This window comes from Lonchura striata, chromosome 22 (assembly GCF_050655825.1).
Source record: "Lonchura striata isolate lonStrDom1 chromosome 22, ASM5065582v1, whole genome shotgun sequence".
In the NCBI taxonomy this organism is placed as follows: domain Eukaryota; kingdom Metazoa; phylum Chordata; class Aves; order Passeriformes; family Estrildidae; genus Lonchura; species Lonchura striata.
In genome coordinates, this window is record NC_140724.1 from 2,029,136 (window position 1) to 2,051,441 (window position 22,306).

General features: G+C 60.7%; 1 protein-coding gene across 2 annotated transcripts; it reads right to left on the minus strand.

The window, feature by feature from the left end:
- Nucleotides 1-3,544: 3,544 nt before the first annotated feature.
- ZNF703 (zinc finger protein 703) lies at nt 3,545-14,074 on the minus strand. Of its 2 annotated transcripts, none has more exons than XM_085559145.1 (3): nt 13,803-14,074; nt 11,175-13,268; nt 3,545-8,300 (listed from the first exon to the last, which is right to left on the minus strand). In XM_085559145.1, the coding sequence occupies exons 1-2, from the start codon at nt 14,013-14,015 to the stop codon at nt 11,892-11,894; spliced, it is 1,590 nt and encodes a 529-aa protein (XP_085415271.1). In that variant the 5' UTR covers nt 14,016-14,074; the 3' UTR covers nt 3,545-8,300; nt 11,175-11,891. The 2 variants fall into 2 exon arrangements, with proteins under 2 accessions (XP_085415271.1, XP_021391518.1); XM_021535843.3 differs by having other exon boundaries at nt 3,545-9,075.
- Between the last annotated feature and the right edge of the window lie 8,232 nt (nt 14,075-22,306).

The following is a 22,306-nucleotide window of genomic DNA, read 5'->3' on the forward strand; positions in this document are numbered from 1 at the left end:
CCTGAGCGGGAAACCAGCTGCGGCCACGTGTTTAACAGCATCAAGATGTGAACCAGCACAAAGGTAAATATTATTTGTAATAATCCTAAAAAAAAAAAAATGAAAGCCAAAAAAAATCATTACCGCTGGACTTGAAGCCAGGAACATTCAGTGGTGTCTGTGCCACAGCTCTCGGGGTTTTAACAGGGCTGTTTGTAGGAATAAATGGTTTATTGCACCCAGTTCTCTCCAGCTTGTTCATCCCTACCTCATCCCCCTGCCCTTGTAAAAATCTCCTGTGGGGTTTTCTGTGGAGTTCAGTGAGACCATCTGGGGGTCTCTGGGTGCTCATGGCTCCAGACTCGTGGGGATGGAGCTGGGATGGGACCCAGGCAGGCCCTGGGTGGGATAAGGGCAGAGCTGGGATAGCCACGGGCAGAGCTGGGATGGCCACGGGCAGAGCTGGGATAGCCACGGGCACAGCTGGGATGGCCATGGGCAGAGCTGGGATGGCCATGGGCAGAGCTGGGATGGCTGTGGGCACATTTGGGATAGCCATGGGCAGAGCTGGGATGGCCACGGGCAGAGCTGGGATGGCTGTGGGCACAGCTGGGATGGCCTGGGCACATTTGGGATAGCCATGGGCAGAGCTGGGATGGCCATGGGCACAGCTGGGATAGCCAAGGGCAGCCCCAGTGGGACAGGCCCAGCTCCATCCCGGCAGGCCCAGCTCAGTCTTGGCACAGCTGGCTCAAGCCTGGCTCAGTCCTGGCAGGCTTGGCTCAAGCCCGGCTCGGTCCTGGCAGGCCTGGCTCGGTCCTGGCAAGCCCGGCTCGGTCCCGGCAGGTCTGGCTCAAGCCCGGCTCGGTCCCGGCAGGTCTGGCTCAAGCCCGGCTCGGTCCCAGCAGGTCTGGCTCAAGCCCGGCTCGGTCCTGGCTGGTCTGGCTCAAGCCCGTCTCGGTCCCGGCAGGTCTGGCTCAAGCCCGGCTCGGTCCCGGCAGGTCTGGCTCAAGCCTGGCTCAGTCCTGGCAGGCCCGGCTCAGTCCCGGTGGGGCAGTGCAAGGCGCGGTGTGAAGCCTGTCTGCCCTCGTTAGCTGTCAGCAGTAACAATGCTGGGCTGGCAATAAAGGCAATTCCGAGGCTGTTGGCCATTAATCACCGCCTGACAGCTGGGAATGGGGCTGGAAAAACTCTGTCCCCACGCTCCTGCTTTGGCGTTTAAGGTTACCTGTGCAGCTGGAGCGGGGGGGTGGAAAGCTCTGCTCGCCAGTCCTGCCCCAACCCCACTCCTGTCTCCATCTCCATTTCTACCCTGTCCCAGACCCCATCCCAAATTCTGCCTCCATCTCTAGTTCCACCCCATTTGTGGATACATCCCATCCCATTGATCCCATCCCATGAATCCCATCCATGGATCCCATCCTATCCCATCCCCGCTGTCCCCTAGCTGAAACCTGAAGCAGCAGTGGAGCCCAGGAAGGGAAATCCCTGGGAGGAGCTGGGAGGCCGGGGGTGCTTGGCTGGGCCCCTTCCTGCTCTGCTCCAGCTCTGGCTCTGGCAGGCAGGGCAGGGCAGGGCGGGGATGGCAGGGGCTGTGTGGGGAAACGCTTCCCCAGTTCTGTCCATTGGATGTTATTTGCTGATTACGGGGCAGAGCTGTGTTTGAGAGTGTCCGGGCTCGTTCCGTGTCAGCTCTAACAATGCAGCTCTTGGCAGCGCAGGCAGCTCGGTGGCGTTGGCCATTAATCATCCCCTGACAGTCCGGAGCTCACACGTGGTCCTGGTGCCCCCTCCCCACGGCCGGCGGGGCAGGGGGGCTTCCTCCACCTTGGGCCCACCCAAACCCATGAGCTGAGGGTCCTGGACCCACATCCCCTCGAAAGGGCGTGTGGGGCGGGTGGAGAGTGGGGAGACATTCCTGCCCTTGCCGTGGGGCAACCAAGCTCCCAGGGAACAGCCCCTGGGAGGAGGCTCTTGGGAAAGCACTACAGCACGTGGCATTTCCAGCCTTTTCCTGCCCACCACCACCCCCTCGCTCCCCCAGCCCCTGGGCAGGAGCTGGGTCTGTCCTGGGGGAGGTGATCCCGCTGGGAATCAGTTCCCAGCACAGGAGGGGAGCTCTCCCTGAGGCTTCTCTCCGCGCCCCTCATCGTCCCGCAGGCGCCAGCCCTGTGGCTGGGTGCCAGCGTGCCAGGTCATCCCCCAGTAAATAAAGGAGCAATGTGTTTCCAGCCCCCCAATGCTGTTTTCTAAAGGGAAATGATTAATGGTGCTTGGAAACCACAATTCATCCCGGGAAAGAAAGTAGATTTACCCGAAACATGCGTGAGAATTAGTGCTGGGATGGGCTCCTGGGGCAGAGGGGGGAAAGCTAATGGCAAACAGAGCCCGTCTGTGCGCAGGGGGAGGGAATGGCCTGCCAAAAACATGGGCTGGAGGAGCTGGGATGGAGCTCCAGGAGGAGGAGAGTGGCCATCACAGCCAGGTTCCCTCCCCAGCTGGGAACCTCGGTCACTCCTTCCCTGACCCACAGTGAGATGTCACGGTGGAGAAGGGAATTCTCCTCTCACGTGTGTCCCAACAGCACAGCAAAGGATGGATGGTGCAGATGGCACCAACACTCACCTTTCTCAGAAGTCCAGGGGATACCTGGGACAAGCAGGAGTTGCACCAGAACCATGAAGCTCGGGCCTGTAAACGCCAAATGCTTCCAAAATGTCTGTTTTATGCTCAGGGAATGTTCTCACCTTGCTCCTGCTGGGGGGATCCACTGGGATAACTGGGATGGGCTGGGGTGCACCACAGCACCACGGAGCCTTCCAGGTGCTTCATTCCTGAGCAGGAAACCTCAGAGAAGGGGAAAACACAGTTTTTCTCTGTAAGGGTCAAAGGGAGGTGGCTGTGGCAGCCCCGGCATGGAGTGTGGGAGCTGCAGCATCTTCCTGCTGAGCTTCCAAGTTCATGGAAAAGGTTTTCAGACACAAATCCTGACCTGGTTCTAAGCTGCCGTGCTCTTCTGTGCCCAGGAGAGCAGCAAGGGAGGGGAGCAGCAACAGGTGACATGAATTTATCACCTGAATCCAGAGATAACCCCAAGATCCTGCCTTTACCTCAGTTCTGGATCAAGGCAGCAGCTGGCTCCACGCAGATCATGTCCAATCAGCAGCGTGGAGGAGCTCGGACAGGGCTCTAGGAGAGAGATTTATCTGTGGGATTCCAGGAAGGGCTGGGGAAACCTCGGTGAGGTGCTGACGCCCAGGTCAGGAGTCATCCCTGGCTCGGTGATATATTTAGAGCAGGATAATGTAAGTGACAGGAGGGAAAAAAAATTTTAAAAGTCCGTGGAGGAGGTGCAGATCCGTCCCCTTGGCTGGGAGTTACTGGATGATCCGAGCCAGGGAACAGATAGTTGGATTTCCCTTATTTCTCCCTTCAAATAAATCACAGCTCCAGAGGCCTTTAAACTCTGCAACATGATCTGTTCCAATAAGGAAGGGAATGAAAGGCTGCGTCTCTCTGGAAGCCTTCAGAGCCATAAATCTCCTATGTACAAACACAGACCAGATTTCCAAGTGCATTTATTTTATTGTATTGTTTTAACAGAAAAATCAAACTGCAATAAACTCCGTCCCTCATTAGCTGTCTCCATATCCAGGCCAAATGTTGCTAACGAATAAAATCAGGACAAAGGAATGTGGATGTGGGTCCAAGTCCTGGCCGGGTGCTGACCCCCCAAAAGGCATTTCCCTCTGAGCCTCACAGAGGTGTGGGATGAGGGGAACCAAGGGGGTGGTTCCTGCACTGCCCACTGCTGCAGGTCTGCTGGGGTTGTCACCCCAAATCCAGCACCCTGCCATGGACCTGGCACCCCCGGTATGGACCTGGCCCCCCTGCCATGGACCTGGCACCCCCACCACGGACCTGACACCCCCACCATGGACCTGGCCCCCCTGCCATGGACCTGGCACCCCTGCCATGGACCTGACACCCCCAGCATGGACCTGGCACCCCCACCATGGTTCTGGCACCCCAGCATGGACCTGACACCCTCAGCATGGATCTGGCACCCTAACCATGGACCTGGCCCCCCCGCCATGGGCCTGGCACACCCTGCCATGGACCTGACACCCCCACCATGGACCTGGCCCCCCAGCCATGGACCTGACACCCCCACCATGGACCTGGCACCCCCGCTATGGATCTGGCACCCCCACCATGGACCTGGCACCCCTGCCATGGACCTGGCACCCCTGCCAGGCCCCCACCATCGCAGCTGGAGTTTAGTTCTGGGGTTTCCTGCTTCAGCTTGTTGTGGTCCCTGATGTGCACCCCACGAGCAGCAGGAACAGGGGGCAGTTTGGGTGGGTGCTCCCCAGGCTCCAGGAGACCCCCCTAGCTGTCCATGTGAAAGGGCTGCAGATTTGGGGCTGGACTCGTTAAGCACCAGGTCAAACCCCAAACTTGCAATTGGGCAGCTCTGGAGCTGTCGGTCATTGATCATCTGCTGACAGTCCTGAAGGGCTCAGCTGCTCCCAGAGCGACGCTGGGGGGGACAGAGAGCCCAGGGACAGGGACGTGCCTGGCACTGGTGGCGCCGTGGTCCCCAGTGCACCTGTGTGTTTTCCCAAGGCCCCCAAACCCGTCCCAGGGGACAGCCGTGGTGGGAGCAGGGCCATCACATCCCAAACGCATCCCAGTCACATCTCCCGTGACTTGGTCAGATCCAGGGAAAAGGCGAGAATGAATCCCGAGCAGGCCGGGAAGGAGCGAGGAGCCTGTCTGCAGGATTTACGGCACTGAGCTGCAGAGCCCAGAGCAGCGCCCGCGCCGCGCGGGTCCCGCCTCAGCCCACGGAGAAATTCCTGACTTATTGAATCACATTTGTCATCCCTAAATACATATGCAGGCCCGTGTTTCTGAATCCATAAACATCTTTAACTAACTCCGCTCAGCGAGGCCTCTTTCAGCAGTAATTTATATTTAACTTTTTCCATATGCAGGGCCTGTCGCCTTGGTGTCATTTCCGGGAAGGCCAGGGGGGCTGGGAGCCGGGGCCGCGGGGGGAGCGCGGCGTGTCTTGGCCCGCTGGAGCGGCCCAGCTGCTGGCACGGCGCGAGAAATCCACCCGCCAGAGCCAGTGCTCATTAATCATTTGAACTACTAAACTGCCAGCTCCTTTCAAGATCTTTCAAGAAGTGTTTTCACCCAAAATAGAGTTGAAAACGCGCCGGGCCCTACTTTCAGAGTCTCATCCATCTGGCCATTATGGGGAGTGTCAGGCGGCTCTGACAGACAAGGCTGCTCTGTTCGAGGGGCCCCGGCCCCACAACCTGTCATATTGCGGGGCTGATGGCATCTGACAGCTCCATTTGTACCTCCCCAGAGATGAAAGGGCCGCTCCCGGTGGCGGGAGAAGGGCAGGGCTGGAGGGATGAGCTGGGGCAGCCCGGGGTGCCAGCAGCACCCCTGGCACCGTGCTGGCCCCATGGGCAGAACACCCAGAGATGTGTCCCCAGAGCCCATCGCTGCCCTGGGGCTTGTGCCACCTGGGGTGTGATCAAAGGCTGGGGGGCTGTGCCTACTGCCCACCCCTGGCTGTGGTGCCAAGCTGTCCCTGTGCCCTGCTGGCACAGAGCGTCCCAGCCCTGCCCTGGCCCCCATCTCCCCCGAACCCACCTGCAGCATGGGGGTGGGTGCTGTGCACGCCTCCAGTGCTCAGAGCCAGTCCCCAAACCCAGCAGGACAGTCTCCAAACCCAGCAGGACAGTCCCCAAACCCAGCAGGACAGTCCCCAAACCCAGCAGGACAGTCCCATGCCCCAAGGGGTTCCCCCACAGCCAGGAGGGCTCAGGGTCTGCCCCACACCAGGACATCCCAAAAGCAGGTGAGAGCTGCTGAATCCTTGTGCTCCCCTTGGGGTGGTCCCCAGGTAGGACCCCCCCGAGCTGCTCCAGCGCTGCAGGATTTCTGTGCCAGCACAGCAACTTGGAAGAGCTTGAGAATTATCGAGGAGCAGCAGCCATGGGGACAGAGCACATCCCTGCAGCCAGAGGAGCAGGCACCCAGCCAGCTCCATCCATCCATCCCAGTTGTTCCCAAAGCAAAACTCAACCAGAGTCCCAGAGACTGTGAGAAGCCCAGAAGGAAGGAAGGGCTTTTGGCTCCATCTCTATTTTGCCCAGAACATGGCTCTTCTCACCTCCAAGGGGAACTGTCCTTCTCCAGCCCCTTGGATGTTACTGGGATTGTGCAGGGAATGGGAACAAAACCCCACAAAGGCAACACTGCTCCAGCAGAAGCCAGGAGTCCCTTTCAGAGGAGCTCTGCCCAGAGGACCAGGGCTCCAGGCCTGGACACCATCCTCGGTGATGAGCAGCCCCATCCTTCTCATCCAGAGAGGAAAATACAGCAAACCTTTTGGGTGCTTCACTCTGCCTTCTCCTCCCTCTGGGAAGTACAGAGAAGACAGTGAGTGCTCAGCAAGGAAGATCTTCAACAGTCCCCATCTCTGTCCTGTCCTCCCTCAGACCCCCAGCCACGCCTCCTGCAGGAGCTGCTCATGGAGAGGTGGCACCAGGACCTGAGGCTCCCACTGCTCCCGTCTTCTTCGGTGCAGCAGCTTCTCCCTCTGCCACGGATGCACCAGTGGAGATGCAGGGGTGCTGTGGTGGGCACCAGCACAGTCCCAAGTGCTGCTGGGGAGCCGCCCTTTGCAGCTGTAGGGGACACAAAAAAGGCCATTTCAGTTCTCTGTTCCACTGAGGTGTCTGCAGGAAAGGTCTGTCAAGGCCCAGAAGCTACCAGATGCCCAGGATGCTGCATCTTTCACCTCCTTCCAAATTTTGCCAGGCCAGGAGGGGTGATCCATGAATGTTGGGACCACAGGGTGTTGGAAAAGGTCACGTTGCACCCTGCACAGTGTCGGGTGTCCTGTCCAGCTCTGCTCAGCCTGTCGGGGCCAGCTCTGATAGCACAGGGTCAGCATTCCACTGTCACCTATGGCAAAGGCACCTCCCCTGCGGGTCACATCCTCTGTCCTGTCTCCCTGCACCATGCTGGAAGATGGGATGAAGTCATGGCAAAGCTGCTCCCGGAGGTTTCCACGAACACTCTCAGAAAACCCAAGGGTCTGTGTAAATCTTTGTTATTGTGACTCAAGCTCCAGGACCCTGCTCTGTGCACGGAGCTGCCAGCGGAGCAGCCTCCCCTGCTCTCCGGGGAGGTCCAGCTGAGGTGTTGGTGTGTAAGGATCAGCACTCCTCCGTTTGTCACCGCAATAAACAGAGGGGTGACTGTGACCCGGCCTGCAGGAATGAGCGGGATCACTGCGACAGCTCCGGTGTCAACCTGTGCGAGGAAACCCCAGGGCTTTGTCACCTGCCAGGGGCCCTGTGCTGGACTGTCACGCTGATCAGAATCTGCACAAGAGGGAAACCACGGCCATGGTCACACCGGGCACTTCCCACGGGTCACTGGTGACCAGCCGAGGCCGGGTGTCCTGGTGTGGCGAGGAACACGTCAGCGTATCGCTGCCAAAGCTGGAAGTGGAGCTGCTGGAGATTTGCACCACACACCAACCCATGGCCAGGGCAGAGGCAGCTGCAGCTCTTCAGCAGTTATCCAGAGCCAGAGGAAAGTCCACTCCTATTCATGGCATTCCTGGCCACTGCAGCGCCCCGGGTGCTTGCCCACACTCTTCTGGCCCTGGCACCTCGAGATCTTTGTCCTTCTCCACTCACCCCGTCCAGCTTCTTGTCACTTGTGCTGTCCCACTGCTTGGAGTGGCTGGAGATGAATCCCCACCAGGGCAGTGTGGGGCTCCGGTGGGCACACACAGCTCCATGCACACAGCTCCGTGTCACCGCCGTGTCACTGCCGTGTCACCCCGCTGCTCCAGCTGCTCCTCCGGCAGGGCTCCAGCTCACAGCCTGGCACAGGACCTCTGCTGCCACCTCCAAGCACAGCTTTGTCCCTCCAGGTCTGCTCTCAGCTCATGCAGCATCAAGTGTGCCTCAAAGCAAAGCCCTGACCCCAGGCTGGGCACGGGGATGCTGGTGGGGGGACAGGAGATGTTCACGCCCCTCTGGCTTTGAGGACAAACAGAGCCCGTGTTCTCCGTGGTTTCCAGCAGTGCTCACGTGGAAAGAAAAGCTGCTTTATGTGCCTGAGGAACTTCTCATCCACCCACCATGGCTCTGCTCTGGCCCATGCCTCTGCATCCCGACCTGACCCCTGGGCAGGCTCCAGCCCTCGAGGACGCCGTGCTCCGCTCTGGACTCTGAAACTCCTTGTACGTCTGCGGGCAGCCACCTCTGCATCACCTAAAAGACATCGGGGATTTTTGTGCAGAGGAGGAAGGAAAACAACAAGAAAAAATAGGGCCTGGCTCTTTCATTCACGTATTTATTGGGCGGACAGCGTGGCTGTGGTCAGCTGGGCTTCGGGCTTTACAGACGGGGATATTTATAAGGCACGCGGAGCGGCTCGGCGTGTGCGTCCAAGTCATTCCTTCCCCGGCACAGGGTATAATGTTGCCTTTGTTCGGCTGCCTCCGGCACGGCAGAGCGTGCCGTGCCGCTCGGCCGGGCCCCTCGCCGTGCCCCGGCAGCCCCGGCGCAGCCCCGCTCCTTCCACACACACCACGGCCCGGCAACTGCCACCATAAATCAATAGGAAAGGAGAGGCTGCCAGTTAGACTAAACAAGTGCATTTGCAAGGATTGCTAACCCTCATTAATCACTCTGACAGTCCTAAAAACACATTTCCCCTTTAATGACTGTATTTGGATAATCAGAGCTTTTTCCTCGCGGCGCGGGGTGAGTGACGGTGGGCGCGACTTCGGCGAGCGCCGGCACCGGGGTCACCGGCGAGTCAAGTGCTGCAGGTCCCCGGCAGCTCGGGGCCAGCTGGAGAAGGTGTTGCTGTGCCACGGGGAAAGGAGCCACCAGCACAGCCCCAACTCTGCTGTCCCCACATCTGACACCCACCGGTGTCCTCCCAGCCCCAGCTGGATTTGAAAAGGTCTTTTTCTGTCTCTCCGCGTTCCCTTTAGGTGACTTTTGCCTCCTGGAGAGGTTTGAAACCTTGCACATTTTTCTGTATAAATGATGCAACACATTAATGCACAGCACATTATGAAAATGGTAATTCAAACCCATACAACTCTAAATTAAGCCATACATTATCCGACCCACTCAGCCATATATTTTGCAGAAAGACAGGATTGAATCAAATCAAACCGAAACTGTGGAGTGCAGGTTGTTAGACAGAATGATTAATAAAGTGCATCCCAGTGCTCTTATTATAAAATGAATTCCGCAATAACCTGGGCATACATTACACAGGGAATTATTTAATATATTGGCAACACAACTGTTCCCCAGCAGCTCCAGCCCAAGTGCCGCCGCTATCAGATGATACTCGCAGTGTTTACACGGTCTGGCCCCGCTGCTGCAGTCCTTAGGGAGGGGAAAAATATTCCTCAGGGAACCTCCGGCACAGCAGGACGCATCCAGGCAGCATCCAGCCCTACCGTGGGTGAAGGGAAGGCGCCCGGGCTCGGTTTGGAGCAGGAACCATCCCGGTGTGGGGAGGGTTTGGGGGAGAGAGGGGCTGCAGCTTTGCCGTAAGGAGGGATGTGCCCGGCAGCTCTGGGAGAAGGCTCTGGCAGCATGAGGGCTGTGCAGCCCTTTGCTCCATGGCTGGGATGTGGCACGGCTGACACCCGCAGCGGCTGCGCTGATTTTGGCACTGGGCAACCGCGCCTCAAGGGTCTGCAGCATCATCTTCCCACCCAATGGCATGAGGTGCTCAGCCACAGCCAGGGACGGGCATGGTGGGACAAAATTCCAGTGCAGGAACCTGAGACAGGCCCATCATGAAGCCACAGCCAGGATTTATGATGGGGACTGGCAGTGCCCAAGCGAGGCCCACACCGAGTGGCACCACTGCTCCCGAGGGCCAGGGGCTCTGCATGCCTCCTGTGCCACCAGAGAGAATGCACTGGAGCTGCTCTGCCCGCTGCCGTGGCACCCTGCTCCACGGCCAGCATCAGCTGCCAAAAGGCTCGGCATCCTGCAGGGACATGGGAGACACCGAGGGGCTGCACCAGCTGGGGCCTGGCACCCCTTCCTGCTGTGCCCACAGGACAGAGCAAACACCCGCAGCAAAGCCCCCCGTGCCAGCCCCAGCCCTGCAAACCCCAGGCCCTCACGAGCAACACCAGCATGACCACAACCGGACCCCAGCCACATTTGCATGGGGCAAGGGGCAGCCACAGACCCCCAAAACCAGAGTCGGGGAGCTCAGAACAGAGCCAAACTGGCCTCTGGACCACCAACCTCTCCCACTGCCAAAGGAAACCCCGGCTGGGCCCTCCCACCGGCCGCACGCCCGCAGCCACGCTCGAGGCACAGGCAGGGAAATGAAAATCCCTTCGGCAAAAGTAGTCCCTGTTCTCAGAGCGTTATTTTTCAGCTCAAAGGACACAAAGGAATTTAAACACAGGGCATAAAGCAATATCGAGAAGGTAATTAACAGGGATTAATTGTGTGACTCACTGAAATGCAACAGGAACGAGGCAGAAAAAAAAGAAGTGATGTGGGGCAACAGGGCATGCAGGGTTTGCAGGGGGAGCAGGGGCTTGGCCGGGGGTCCCAGTGCTGGAGTAAAAACGCTTTCCTTGGGGCATGGAGCAGGCAGAGCCCCCTGCCCAGCTGAGCCCCCCAACATGGTGGGGATGGAGCCGGGCCGTGCCAGAGCCTTCCATCCCCCTCCTCCCCGCACGGAACCGGAACGGGAGCAGGCAGGACCCCCCAGCTCCCGGCCGCCCTCACACCGAGATCCGGACCCTGCTTCTACCACAACTGCACCCCGGGAGGGGGCGACCACCCGGGGGCACCGCTCCGACCCCGCCAGCCGCCTCCTCCAGCCTTCCCTCCGCCGCCACGCGTGGCGACACCGGGGGCAGGACACGCGGGGAGGGGGACGGGGGCGCGGAGCCCGCGGGGCCGCGCCGGGAGCGCTCCCGGGGCGCCGCTGCCGCCGCTGCCCTCCCCGGGCTCCGCCGGTGCCGCCGCCGCCGCCGCTAGATGGTGCTGGGACCCCGCGGCCCCCGCCGGACCCCCGGGCAGGGACGAGACCAGACCAGAGCGTGGGTACAACCAAGAGCCGTTTATTAACAAAATCAGACTTACCGGGGCTGTCCGCCCGCCCGGGGCCGCCGGTCCTGCCGCTGCGCCCGCCGCTCCTCCGGTCCCCCCAGCCCCGGCATGGGGGGGACACGCGGGGTCCTGCAGCCCCCGGCGGGGCACGGCCTGCGGTGACCATCACCCGGCCGGCGTCCGCAGACCCCCCGGCCCCGGACACAGCGCAAAAAGGAAAAAAAAAAAAAAAAAAAAAAAGAAAAAAGAAGAAAAAAAAAGTAAAATTAAAAAAAAACCACAAAAATTTTAAAAGGAAAACAAAAATTTTGAAAACCCCGAAGATTAAAAATAAGAAAAAAATTACCCAAAAAAATTACATCTGCAAATTACAAATGCAGAGAACAGAATCCCAGAGCGATGAACGCAGAGGGAAAGGAGGAAAATGCCTTTTTTTTTTTTTTTGCTTTTCCATGTGTGGTAGGAGTCATGCAAGAATTTCTCGAGGGAAATTAAGAAGGGGAAGGAAAAAAAAATTCAAAAGAAACAGAAGGGGAAAATCAAAGCCCCACACCTGCAAAGTAAAGAGGGAATTTTTTTTTCTTTTTTTCGGCTTTTTTTTTTTTTTTTTGGACACAGACTTTTGCATACCATTGATTCATTGGTGTATAATGCACTTATATTCCCAGCTTTAAGCTAACATACAGTAATAAATACAGAGTCCAAGGAGGGCGCGGGGCGCTGGGGCTGAGCCGGCCGGGGCCGCGCTGGTTACTGATATCCCAAAGCCGAGGCTGACGTGAGTCTTTGGCCGTAGAGCGCGTACGGGGAGTAGTAAGGTCCGGCGGCCGGCAAGGAGGGCACGGGCAGGGCGCCGGCCGTGGGCAAGTGGCTCTTGCCGTAGGGGTGGTACCTGTTTAGTCCCAAAGTGTGTGGGCTCCTCAAGGAGAGCGAGGCCGGTAAGGTGTTGGGGCTCCCGGGGGCGGCGGGCGGGAGGTGCAGGTGGCAGGAGGCCGCGGAGCCCAGCCCGGAGGTAGGGTAGCCCGCCAAGAGTTTCTCGGCCCCCGGCAGGGCCGTGTGGGTCCGTAGGTGGGTGAGCAGCTCCTCCGAGGTGGCAAACCTCTTGTCGCAGGGTCCGCTGGCAGACACCCAGTTGCATATGTGGGGCAGGGGGTCGTTCTGCAGCATGAAGCCGTAGGTGTAGAGGGGGTGGCCGGGCAGGCTGGGGGTGCCGCTGGAGGAGAGCGTGGTGTGCACCGAGTGCAGGGGGTGCGTGGGGTACACCAGGGGGTATCCGCTCTTGAGGCTGCCGGGGTCGTGCACGCAGCTGGAGCAGTTGCTGGAGCCCAGGTGCGAGGCGCTGTGGTAGCTCAGGCAGTACGGGTCCCGGCATAATCCCTGCATGAAGGAGGGCGGCGAGGCCCCGGTGAGCGGGCTGGAGCTGGGCGGTTTGCCCGGCAGCCCCAGCGCCCCCGGCAGCTGGCTGCCCACCAGCCCCGGCTTGGTGGGGTCCAGCCCGGGCACGAACTGGGACGGGTAGCCGGCGTAGGCGCCCACGATGGAGCCGTGGTAGCCGATGCTGGAGGGCGGCAGGGGGAAGACGGAGTGGCCCGGCTTGTAGGGCGACACGGGGGCCACATGGCCGGCGGGCGGCAGCGCGGGGGGCTCCGACTTGCGGCCCGAGGGGGGCTCGCCGTGCGCCCCGGGCTCCGCCACCCCGCGCCCCAGCGCCCCGCCCGTCCCCTCGGGGCTGGGCTTGCCGCCCTCGGGCTCCTTCTTCTCCTCGGCGCCCTTGGGGTCGGGGTGCTGCGGCGAGGCCCCGCGGGAGCCGCCGGGCGAGGCGGCGGCGTGCGGGGGGAACGGCGGGCACGCGGCGCTGGGCACCCGAAAGCCGGCCTTGTCCGCGCCGCCCTCCTTGCGCGGCTCCCCGCCGCCCTTGGAGTAGGGCTTGAAGCTCGACTTGTCCTCGGCGGGCGCGTCCCCGCCGCCCGGCGGCTTCAGCGCGGCGGGCCGGGCCGAAGGCTCCTTGTCGGCGGCGGGCGCGGCGGCCGCCACGGCGTTCAGCTTGGAGGAGGGCGGCGGGTCGGGCTTGCCGATCTGCGAGCAGGTCTGGGCCAGCAGCGCCAGCGGGCTCTTCTTGGCGTCCAGCTGCGGGCGGAGCGGAGCCGGTCAGGGGGGACCCCGACGGCGCCCCCGCACCGGCCTCCCCCACCCCCGAAACCCCGGGGCCGGGCCCGGCGCCGAGCCAGGGCGCGGGGATGGGGGGGACGGGGCGGGGGGACGCGCCCGACCGGGGAGAAGAGGGACCGCGTCCGGGGGGGGGGAAGCGGGGCTGCGGCGGCGGGGGGGAGGGAAAGAACGGGGTGGGGGGAGCGGGAACGCCGGGCAGGGCAGAGCCCGGCCGGGAGAACCGGGAGCGCCGGCCGGGAAAGCCGGGAGCGCTGGGCTGAGAATCAGCCGGCCGGGAGAACCGGGAGCGCCGGCCGGGAGAACCGGGAGCGCTGGGCTGAGAAGCAGCCGGCCCGGAGAACCGGGAGCGCCGGCCGGGAATGCCGAGAGCACCGGGCTGGGAAGAGCCCGGCCGGGAGAACCGGGAGCGCCGGGCTGGGAAGAGCCCGGCCGGGGGGACCGGGAGCGCGGCTCCGGGGGTCCGAGGCGCGGTCGGGGGCGGCGAGCACTGACCTCGATGGGGCTGACGGGCGTGGAGGAGAGCGGCTGGAGGTACTCGGGGTGCAGGAGGTGGCCGCCGTGGGCGCTGAGCATCTTCAGGACGCGGATGGGCAGCCGGCTGGCCTGGCGCAGCGGGTCGGCGGGGGGCGGCCGGGGCGACGGGGCGGCCGCGGCTCCGCGGCTCGGCGGGGTCCTCGGCCGGGGCCCGCCGGGAGCGCCGCTCATTTGGGGCGGGGGAAAGGGGGGGGTGCCCGGGCTCCGCGGGGCCGGGCCGGGCCGGGCGGGCGGCGGAGCGGCGGCGGCGGCGGCCCCGGCGAGACGAAGCCCTTCCCCGGCCCCACCGACACGTCAAATAGCCCCGATGGCGGCCGCGCTCCGAGGGGGCCGGCGCCGCGCACCAATCCGCGCCCGGCCGGGCCCCCGGGGCGGGGAGAGCCGCCGGTGGGGGGGGCGAGCCGCCGCCGCTCCGCCGCCACCGCCCCGCGCCGCCGCGCGGGGGAGAACCGCGGCACCGGCCCCGGCAGCGGCGGCAGCGGCGGGCGCGGCTCGCAGGGCACGGCGTGGCGTGATGCCGCTGGCACAGCTCGGCGTGGCACGGCGCTGCTGGCACGGCACGGCACGGCACGGCACTGCTGGCACAGTTGGCCATGGCATGGGATGGCACTACTGGCACACCTGGGCATAGCTTGTCTGGAAAACCGAAGCAGGACACAGCATGGCACTGCCAGCACCTTGGAATAGCTGACATGCCATGGCACGGCTCGGCATGGCACAGCGCTGCTGGCACAGCATGGCATGGCATGACACTGCTGGTACTGTTGACCATGGCATGGGATGGCACTGCTGGCACACCTGGGCATGGCATGGCTTGGATGACACGGCATGGCATGGCACTGCTGGCACACCTGGGCATAGCTTGGCGGAACATCTAAGCAGGGCACAGCTTTGCACTGCTAACACACCTTGGCATGGCTGACACGCCATGGCGCAGCTTGGAATGGCACAGCTCGGCTCTGCTGGCATGGCATGCTCAGCGTGGCTGATCATGGCATGGCATGACTCAGCTGGCACACCATGGCATGGCACTGCTGCCATGGCACGGCTTAGATAAGATCAGCCTGGTGCAGCTCAGCACCCCTGTGCCAGTGGCTCCTGCACCCAAACCTGCACCCAGGGCCTGTGTCCTGCCACCCTGCAGCCAGCACCTGTGCCCTGTCCCGGTGCCACCCAAGGCGAGGGGGCTGACCTTAACTCAGGGCTCCCACAAAGGGACAATTCCCTTATGAACCTACAACTCCTTTTTTTCCAGGCATTTTCTCCTTTCTTTGGTTTGCTGAGTCTTAAAAATCTTCAGGTGCCACTGCAGACTGCTGTATAACTAATTAACTTCCAACAATTAACTTCCTATTTCTAGTTACCTTTTCCAGACATCCTCGAATTAATTTCACAAACCCCTGGGGCTTCCGTTTTGCAGGGGGGTGAAAACCAGCCGAGCTCAGCCAGGCTCTGTCCCTGAGGAGCCAAGGCACATGGAGAAATCCGGGAGCTCTGTCCAAGTGATGTCCGTGTGAGGCTGTGGGGTCCTGCTGGGGTGAGAGCTCCTTCCCTGGCCTTCAGGTGGGAGCTGGTGGGAGAATGGGGGCCTGAGGGGAGATGTGTAATGGGATGGGGACGTGGTGTAACAGGATAAAATCCTGGGGGCCAGGATGGGATGAGAACTGAGGACCTTTGGTCTGAAGAAAGGCGACATGGGGCCAGGTGCCCACTCCAGCCCCACCTCTGCCCTTCCTGGGTTTGTGTTTCAGGTCCCTCTGCCTACCCAGCAAGGGAGAGAGGAAAGGGGGAGACACAGACACCTCTAATTAATCATATTAACTCCTGACAGATGCTTTATGTTCCAACAATGTTGCTATTATTAAGTTCATATGCCCACCCCTCTGCAAGCCCGCTGCTCTGGGTTCTGGGAAAAAAGGCTTTGCTGGATTTCCCCAGTGAGCGCTGGCATCGCCCAGCGCAGCCTCACATCCAGTCCCGCTCGTCCAAGCTCTATCAATCACACCCAGGGTCAGACCTGTCAATTTGCCCTCTTTGTGAGGCTTTTTTCTTCTCTTTTTTTCGCTCTCCCAAAGCTGACCGCAAGATTGATTCAATCCGGACAGCGGGATGTGAGCGGAGCGGCGCTGCCGCTCAAAGGAGCCATTCAAGGAAGGAGGAAACAGAAAAAAAGGCTTTCCTCAAAGTCACTTGAGTTGTTTGCCAACAACAACACGGCCTTCACGGAGTAACCCAAAATCAGGTGGGATGAGGGCATAAGAGCAGCGGCGATGCCGCGAGGGCATGGAGCAGTGATGCCCCCGGGGCTGTTTGTCCTTCCTGGACCCCAGGGCACAGAGCAGCGATGCCCCCGGGGCTGTTTGTCCTTCCTGGACCCCAGGGCACGGTGCAGCGATGCCCCCGGGGCTGTTTGTCCTCCCCGGACCTTGGGGCATGGAGCAGTGATGCCCCTGGGGCTGTTTGTCCTTCCCAGACCCTGGGCATGCCCAAGGCCTGATCCTGCCCCGGTGCTGGCACACAGAGACCATTCTGCGTGAGCTTGTGTTTGCCGGAGTAAAGCAAACAGCCCTTCATCAGAGGGGGTTCCTGGGGAATGATGGATCTCCACGCTGGTGTCCCTTGGATCCTCTGCTCTAAAATCCAGGAGGGTCCTGTTTTTATTAAGGAGAACATCAACCAGAGGGGAGAAAGTTAAACTTCCCTGTTCCATGTCCAGTTGTGCTCCATGACAAGTCCCTCTCTGCTCAGAGGTTGCACAAGTTCAAATAAAAGCAGCGAGACCCCTGCGCAACAAAAATAACACCAGCACCAAAGGAAAAGCAAAATATTTGTTACAGAAGCAAAGCCAAAGAAGACCAGAAGCCTCGGGGAGCACTTTCACCAATGAGTGATGATGTCTGCATCCCTAAGCAGACTCACCCCACCTGGGCTGGCGTTAACGAGGTTTGATTTTGCCAAGGATGAGTTCCTGTGCAGAGCCCTAATTCAGCCCAGGGGCTCGGATGTCTTTGCGACCTGTGAGGTGAGGCTGGGGAAGAGGGAACTGGGTTTTTGTTTATCTTCAAGATCTTCCAATAACTTGGGATGAGTCTGAGCAGGGAGTTTTGTGTCCATGGCATCCTGAGTGCCAGGGGGTGCAGAGGATGGAGAGAGGCACCCAGTGCGAGAATTTGGTGGGATAAGATTAGATTAGACAAAACATGAATTTAAATCGCTGGGCCTCTCCTCTGCTGGGCTTTGGAGTAAACCTCTCCTGTCTCACTGCTGCTGGACACAGCTGAAGGGAAAGCAGGGTAAGGGCAGCTGGGGTGTGAGGGTGTGGGGGCTCCATGTCCCACTGCGCAGGGCAGTGAGGGGACACTGCCCAGGGGGACAGCGGTGCCGGGTGGGCCTGGACGGGTCCCCCCGGGCTCCAGTCACTGTGGGGGAGCTGCGGGTGGCTCCAGCCCCCGCTGCAGGATGAGGATGCCAGGCACGCCCTAAATCCGAGCCTTGAGTGCCCCTCCGTGCCCGCCTGCTGCTTCCCAGGTAAATCCTCCCGAGCCCCTCCCGCTGCTCCCTGCAAAACCTCCGAGTCAGCGTTTTCCCTGCCCTGCTCCAGCCCCGTCCCTCGGCTCCCCACGCAGCACCAGCCCAGGCCTTGCTTTTAGCTGCAGAACAAGTGCATAAAAATGATCTTATTTATTACAGGAGACATGTTTTAAAACAACTGACAAAATTGCAAGATGTAAAACGACAAGCAAGTGCTTTTTCTTTTTTAAGCCCGTATAGACTCCTGGCAATGATAAAAATAGTGTTTTCTTTTTTAAAGTTGGAATTAATCTTTCTTTCCAAAGCAATCATGTAGCAGGAAAAGCAGGAAGACACTTGGATATTAACTGATCCTCGCTGGTGATGGTTAGTTATGGAATGGCCGGGGCTGGCTTCCCTCCGCAGAGCCATTAACGCTGCAAACATTAAAGCAGAAAAAGGTGAAGGGTTTTTTCCCCTCCCCTGCTCCCTTGATGTGTGACTAACAGCTGCTTTTCTGTGTGACAAATCAGTGGGGTCTTCCTGTTGTTGATGTAATGAAGCTGTTTCCTGGTGGGAAATTCTGCGGGATAAATTGCAGGAGGGGGAGGAGAACATCCCACACTCGCCAAGGAGCTTTGGAGGGAGGGAGCTCAGGAGGCCGGGGCTGGCCGGGGTCGCAGTCACTTCACGGGGCCTTTTTGGGGGTTTTGCCTGTTTATCTCTGGGTTTTCGGCAGATGGAGGGGCTGCACGGCCCTGGCATGGAACACCCCAGGACACTTTGGGGTGTTCTCTCTGCTGGCCCTCATGATAACCCTATGCTGTGCCAAGCAGCCAAGCTCCCGTGCCTCAGTTTCCCTATCTCTAAAAGGGGGGCGATGGTGACCCCCCAGTCTCCAGCACTGGCAGCACTGGCACCTCCCAAAATCGCTGTGGGGACCCCAGCATGTCCCTGTGCTGGCACTTTGGGGGATCAGCCTCCTTGGGTTCATTCAGCCCTCAGACACCCATAAAAAAAATTCACCTTCACCCCTGGTTTCCTTTTTTTCTTTGCCAGTATTAGTTAATTAAACTATGCAAATGAAACCAACTTAATTTCTATAATACCAGGGCCAGAGCCTCAAACCACTCAGTGCAGCTCATCTGGCACGTACGTCACAGAAAATGTTTAGAGCAACTCTAATAAAAATGAAAAAGGCTGTAAATCAAGTTTAATTTATTCATTTTCTGTATGGTATGAAAGCATGCCAAAATCAGATTATTTATGAGCCCTTCATAACAATAGGCATTTTTATTGGTTGCAAATGACAAAAGGGGTTCTCAGAGGGATTTTTTCCTTCTTTTAAATTTTTTGAATGCCTCTTCAGAAACATTTATTTTTTTGGACTCTATGATCTCAAAGAAAAATATTTAATCATTGATACAGTAAAAATAATTTATATTTTGATAGTGAAAAACACATCAGTCTTTAAAACATAAACAGACAGAGCTAATCCAGCCCAAAGGCTCAGGCGAATGCTACCCCACAGGTTAGAGGAAAAGGCTGTGATTTATTCCCACATCCTTACATTTCCCATTAAGAGCATAATCCCCTGTAAGTCTTTCACAAAATGTCTGAGGCACTTGGGTTTGCCTTTGCTTTCCCAGCCCTTTGGTGGGCCGGGGGGTGCACACCTGCCCTGCTCACGCGCTCACACACCTGTGCCCACACACTCACCTCGAGGGGCCTTCCTGTGCCCGCCCAGGGTAAATCACAAAATCTCGGTGTGCCACCCAGCCCCTGCGAGGAGAGCCAGCAGCTGGGGCAGGTAACGCACCCCGACACCAAAAACCCCCCACAAACCAACCGTGGGGTGCTTCTGCCTCTGCTCTCCAGATCATTGCCACCATCGCTTGTCCATCAGGTGGCACGGCCAGACCCAGAGGTGTGTCCGGGGGCACCTGGGCATGGGCTGCACACCGGGCCGGAGCTCACTGACCCCTGGGCTGCTCCTCTCGGTGTCGGTGCTTCCCTCTGAGGCTGTCCCCTGCTGGCCCTGGGCACCGGGATGAGGAGCCGGGAGTCCAGGCACCCCCCAGACCTGCGTGGCACCGCGCTGGCCTGTGACAAGCAGAGGGCCACGTCCCTCCTGTCCTTTAGGAGGGGAATTACCCCGAGCAAAGCCCAGGAAAGGGGGGGAGCAAGGGCACCCCAGGACCAAGGTGGGTGCCAAGGACAGCACCTCCATGGTGGGGACAAAGCCCTGTGTCCCCCCCGGGCGTCGTGGCCACACCGCCTGGCAGCAGGAAGGAGGCAGGGGCACCCCAAAACTCTCGTGGAGGCAAACAAAAGCCCGGCTGGGGTCGCAGCGGGGCTCGGCTTTGCCGGAGGGCTCCGGCTGAGGAGAGGCATCCCTGCAGGAACAGGAACTTTCTCAGCGCCGCCCGGCCCAGCCTGAGAGTAAAACAGCACCGAGAAAAGAGGGAACCCCCTCCCCGGGAGAATTAGCATCCAGGATCTGTCAGTCACCGGGAGCTTTTGGTAAAAGGGGCCCCTTGTCAACCTCTGCCTTTGATGTGACTGGGACGGAGGTGCTCAATTAAAAGCCTATCAGTCTGTAAGTAAATCAACGCCTATCAGGCTTGTCACATCAAACAAACGATTATTGCACGAACCCGCCCACCCCATTAATCTGGCTGTTCCTTCTTGACAGCTCAGGGTCAGGGCACTGTAAATCCTGCACTGGATTGCAGCCACCTGGAGCAGGATGAAAGCAGCCCCGCAGCGTGTGCTGCTGCACCCCACTGCTCCCCGGCAGCGGGAGCGGCTGCGGGGTCCCCCCGCGGGCCGGGGTCCCCCCGCGGGCCGGGGTCCCCCCGCAGCCGGGCTGGCCACGGCCGGGGTCACCGCGGCTCGGCGGGGCCACGCGGCAGCCGCTGGGCTCGTGGGTGCCAGGGGCGCTGGGCTGCGGGGAACGGGGAGCTCAGCACCCGGCTGGGGCGGCTCAGCACCGGGACAGCCTGGGAGCAGCTCCAAAGGATCCTGGCTGCGCTGGGAAGTAGAGCAGAGCGGTCTTGCTGTCCCCAGGGATGGTGACACACGGCCCCACAGGCACACCTGGAGGGTGACAGCCACACTGGGCTGCTCCAAGCCCTGGCGTGCTCTGGGCAGGTCCCATGTACACGCATGACCCGAGCAGGGATTGGCCTCGGGTAACTCTCAAAGGGAAAGGAACCAACAGGTTGAGCTTGCAGATGCTCCCTGGGTCTGGATTAGCAGCAGCAGTCTGGGGACATCGTGTTTTCCCACCAGGTCACTCAAGGTGAGGAGAGCTGGGGGTCTCCAGCCCTCCCCCTCGGGATGCAGCCTGTCCCGGCAGGGCGCAGGGCCGGCCGGGGGGAGCAGGGCGCTGGAGCCGGCGCTGGGGGGAGGCCCGGGCCCTCCTGCGAGAACAAGCGCCGCTATTCAAGGGGAGGCAGACGCCAAACTGCCCTGAAAAGCCTCAGAGCTGCGGTGGGAGCAGCCTCGGGGCAGCCAGAGCTTGTGATTCCTGTGCACACGCAGAGGATTTTCAGAAAGGAAAAGCCAAGCCTGGGATCACATGAGGGCTGTGCCATGGAGTGGGAGTGGGGCGAGCCCTGGGCACCTCCGGCTGGGTTTTGGGAAGGGGTTGGGTGCTCCTGTCCCTCCGAGGGCTCTGCTGTCCCCATGTGCTGGCTGTGCCCCAGGGGAGACGGGATCTGTCCTCCGGGGCTGTGGGGGCACAGGGTGGTCCCGGAACAGGAGCATCCCCTGGGTGACTGGTGGCCAGAGGCTGCAGGAGGCTGTGCAGGAGGGAGGGACCGTGCTCCCCTTCTGCCCAGGCCTATTATTAGCATTTTCCCCTCCTGCCGAGCCTGGCGCCTGGTAATGCAGCCCTGGCCGGCTCTCAGGCGGGAGCCGGGAGCCGGGGCTGCCCTCCCGTGCCAGGCACTGACGCCAGCCCGGGGGGCTCCGGGAGCCCACCCCGCAGCCATGGGCTGTATTTTGGGGGTGCCACCGGGGCTGCCCTCTCTACCCCAGCGTCCCCATTTCCAGGGCAGGAGGGTCTCTGAGCGGGTGCAGTCTTGGCACCCCCAAAAGCAGCACTGGAGTGGGAGAGGGGCTTTACACAGCTCAGCAGAGAAATCGGGGCTGCTGAGGAGAGGGGACAGCTGGGACAATGGGCCTGTGCCAGCAGAGGTGACACCACACAGAGACGTGCTGTCACTGTGCCGCGTTTGATACCAAATCTTTGCCGATATCAGTGTCACCTTGCAGGGAGAGCCATCACCCCTCACCTGCCCTCAGCTCTCCCAGCATGTCGGGCAGCGCCTGCTGTCCCCGGGGATCAGCCCCGCCGTGTCCTGCCTGCTCTCCCCGGGATCAGCCCCACCGTGTCCTGCCTGCTGTCCTGGGGATCAGCCCCGCCGTGTCCTGCCTGCCTGCTCTCCCCAGGGATCAGCCCCGCCGTGTCCTGCCTGCCTGCTCTCCCCAGGGATCAGCCCCACCGTGTCCTGCCTGCTCTCCCCAGGGATCAGCCCCACCGTGTCCTGCCTGCTGTCCCCGGGGATCAGCCCCGCCGTGTCCTGCCTGCTGTCCCCAGGGATCAGCCCCGCCGTGTCCTGCCTGCCTGCTGTCCTGGGGATCAGCCCCGCCGTGTCCTGCCTGCTGTCCCCGGGGATCAGCCCCGCCGTGTCCTGCCTGCCTGCTGTCCTGGGGATCAGCCCCACCGTGTCCTGCCTGCTCTCCCCGGGGATCAGCCCCACCGTGTCCTGCCTGCTGTCCTGGAGATCAGCCCCACCGTGTCCTGCCTGCTCTCCCCAGGGATCAGCCCCACCGTGTCCTGCCTGCTGTCCCGGGGATCAGCCCCACCGTGTCCTGCCTGCTGTCCCCGGGGATCAGCCCCGCCGTGTCCTGCCTGCTGTCCCCGGGGATCAGCCCCGCCGTGT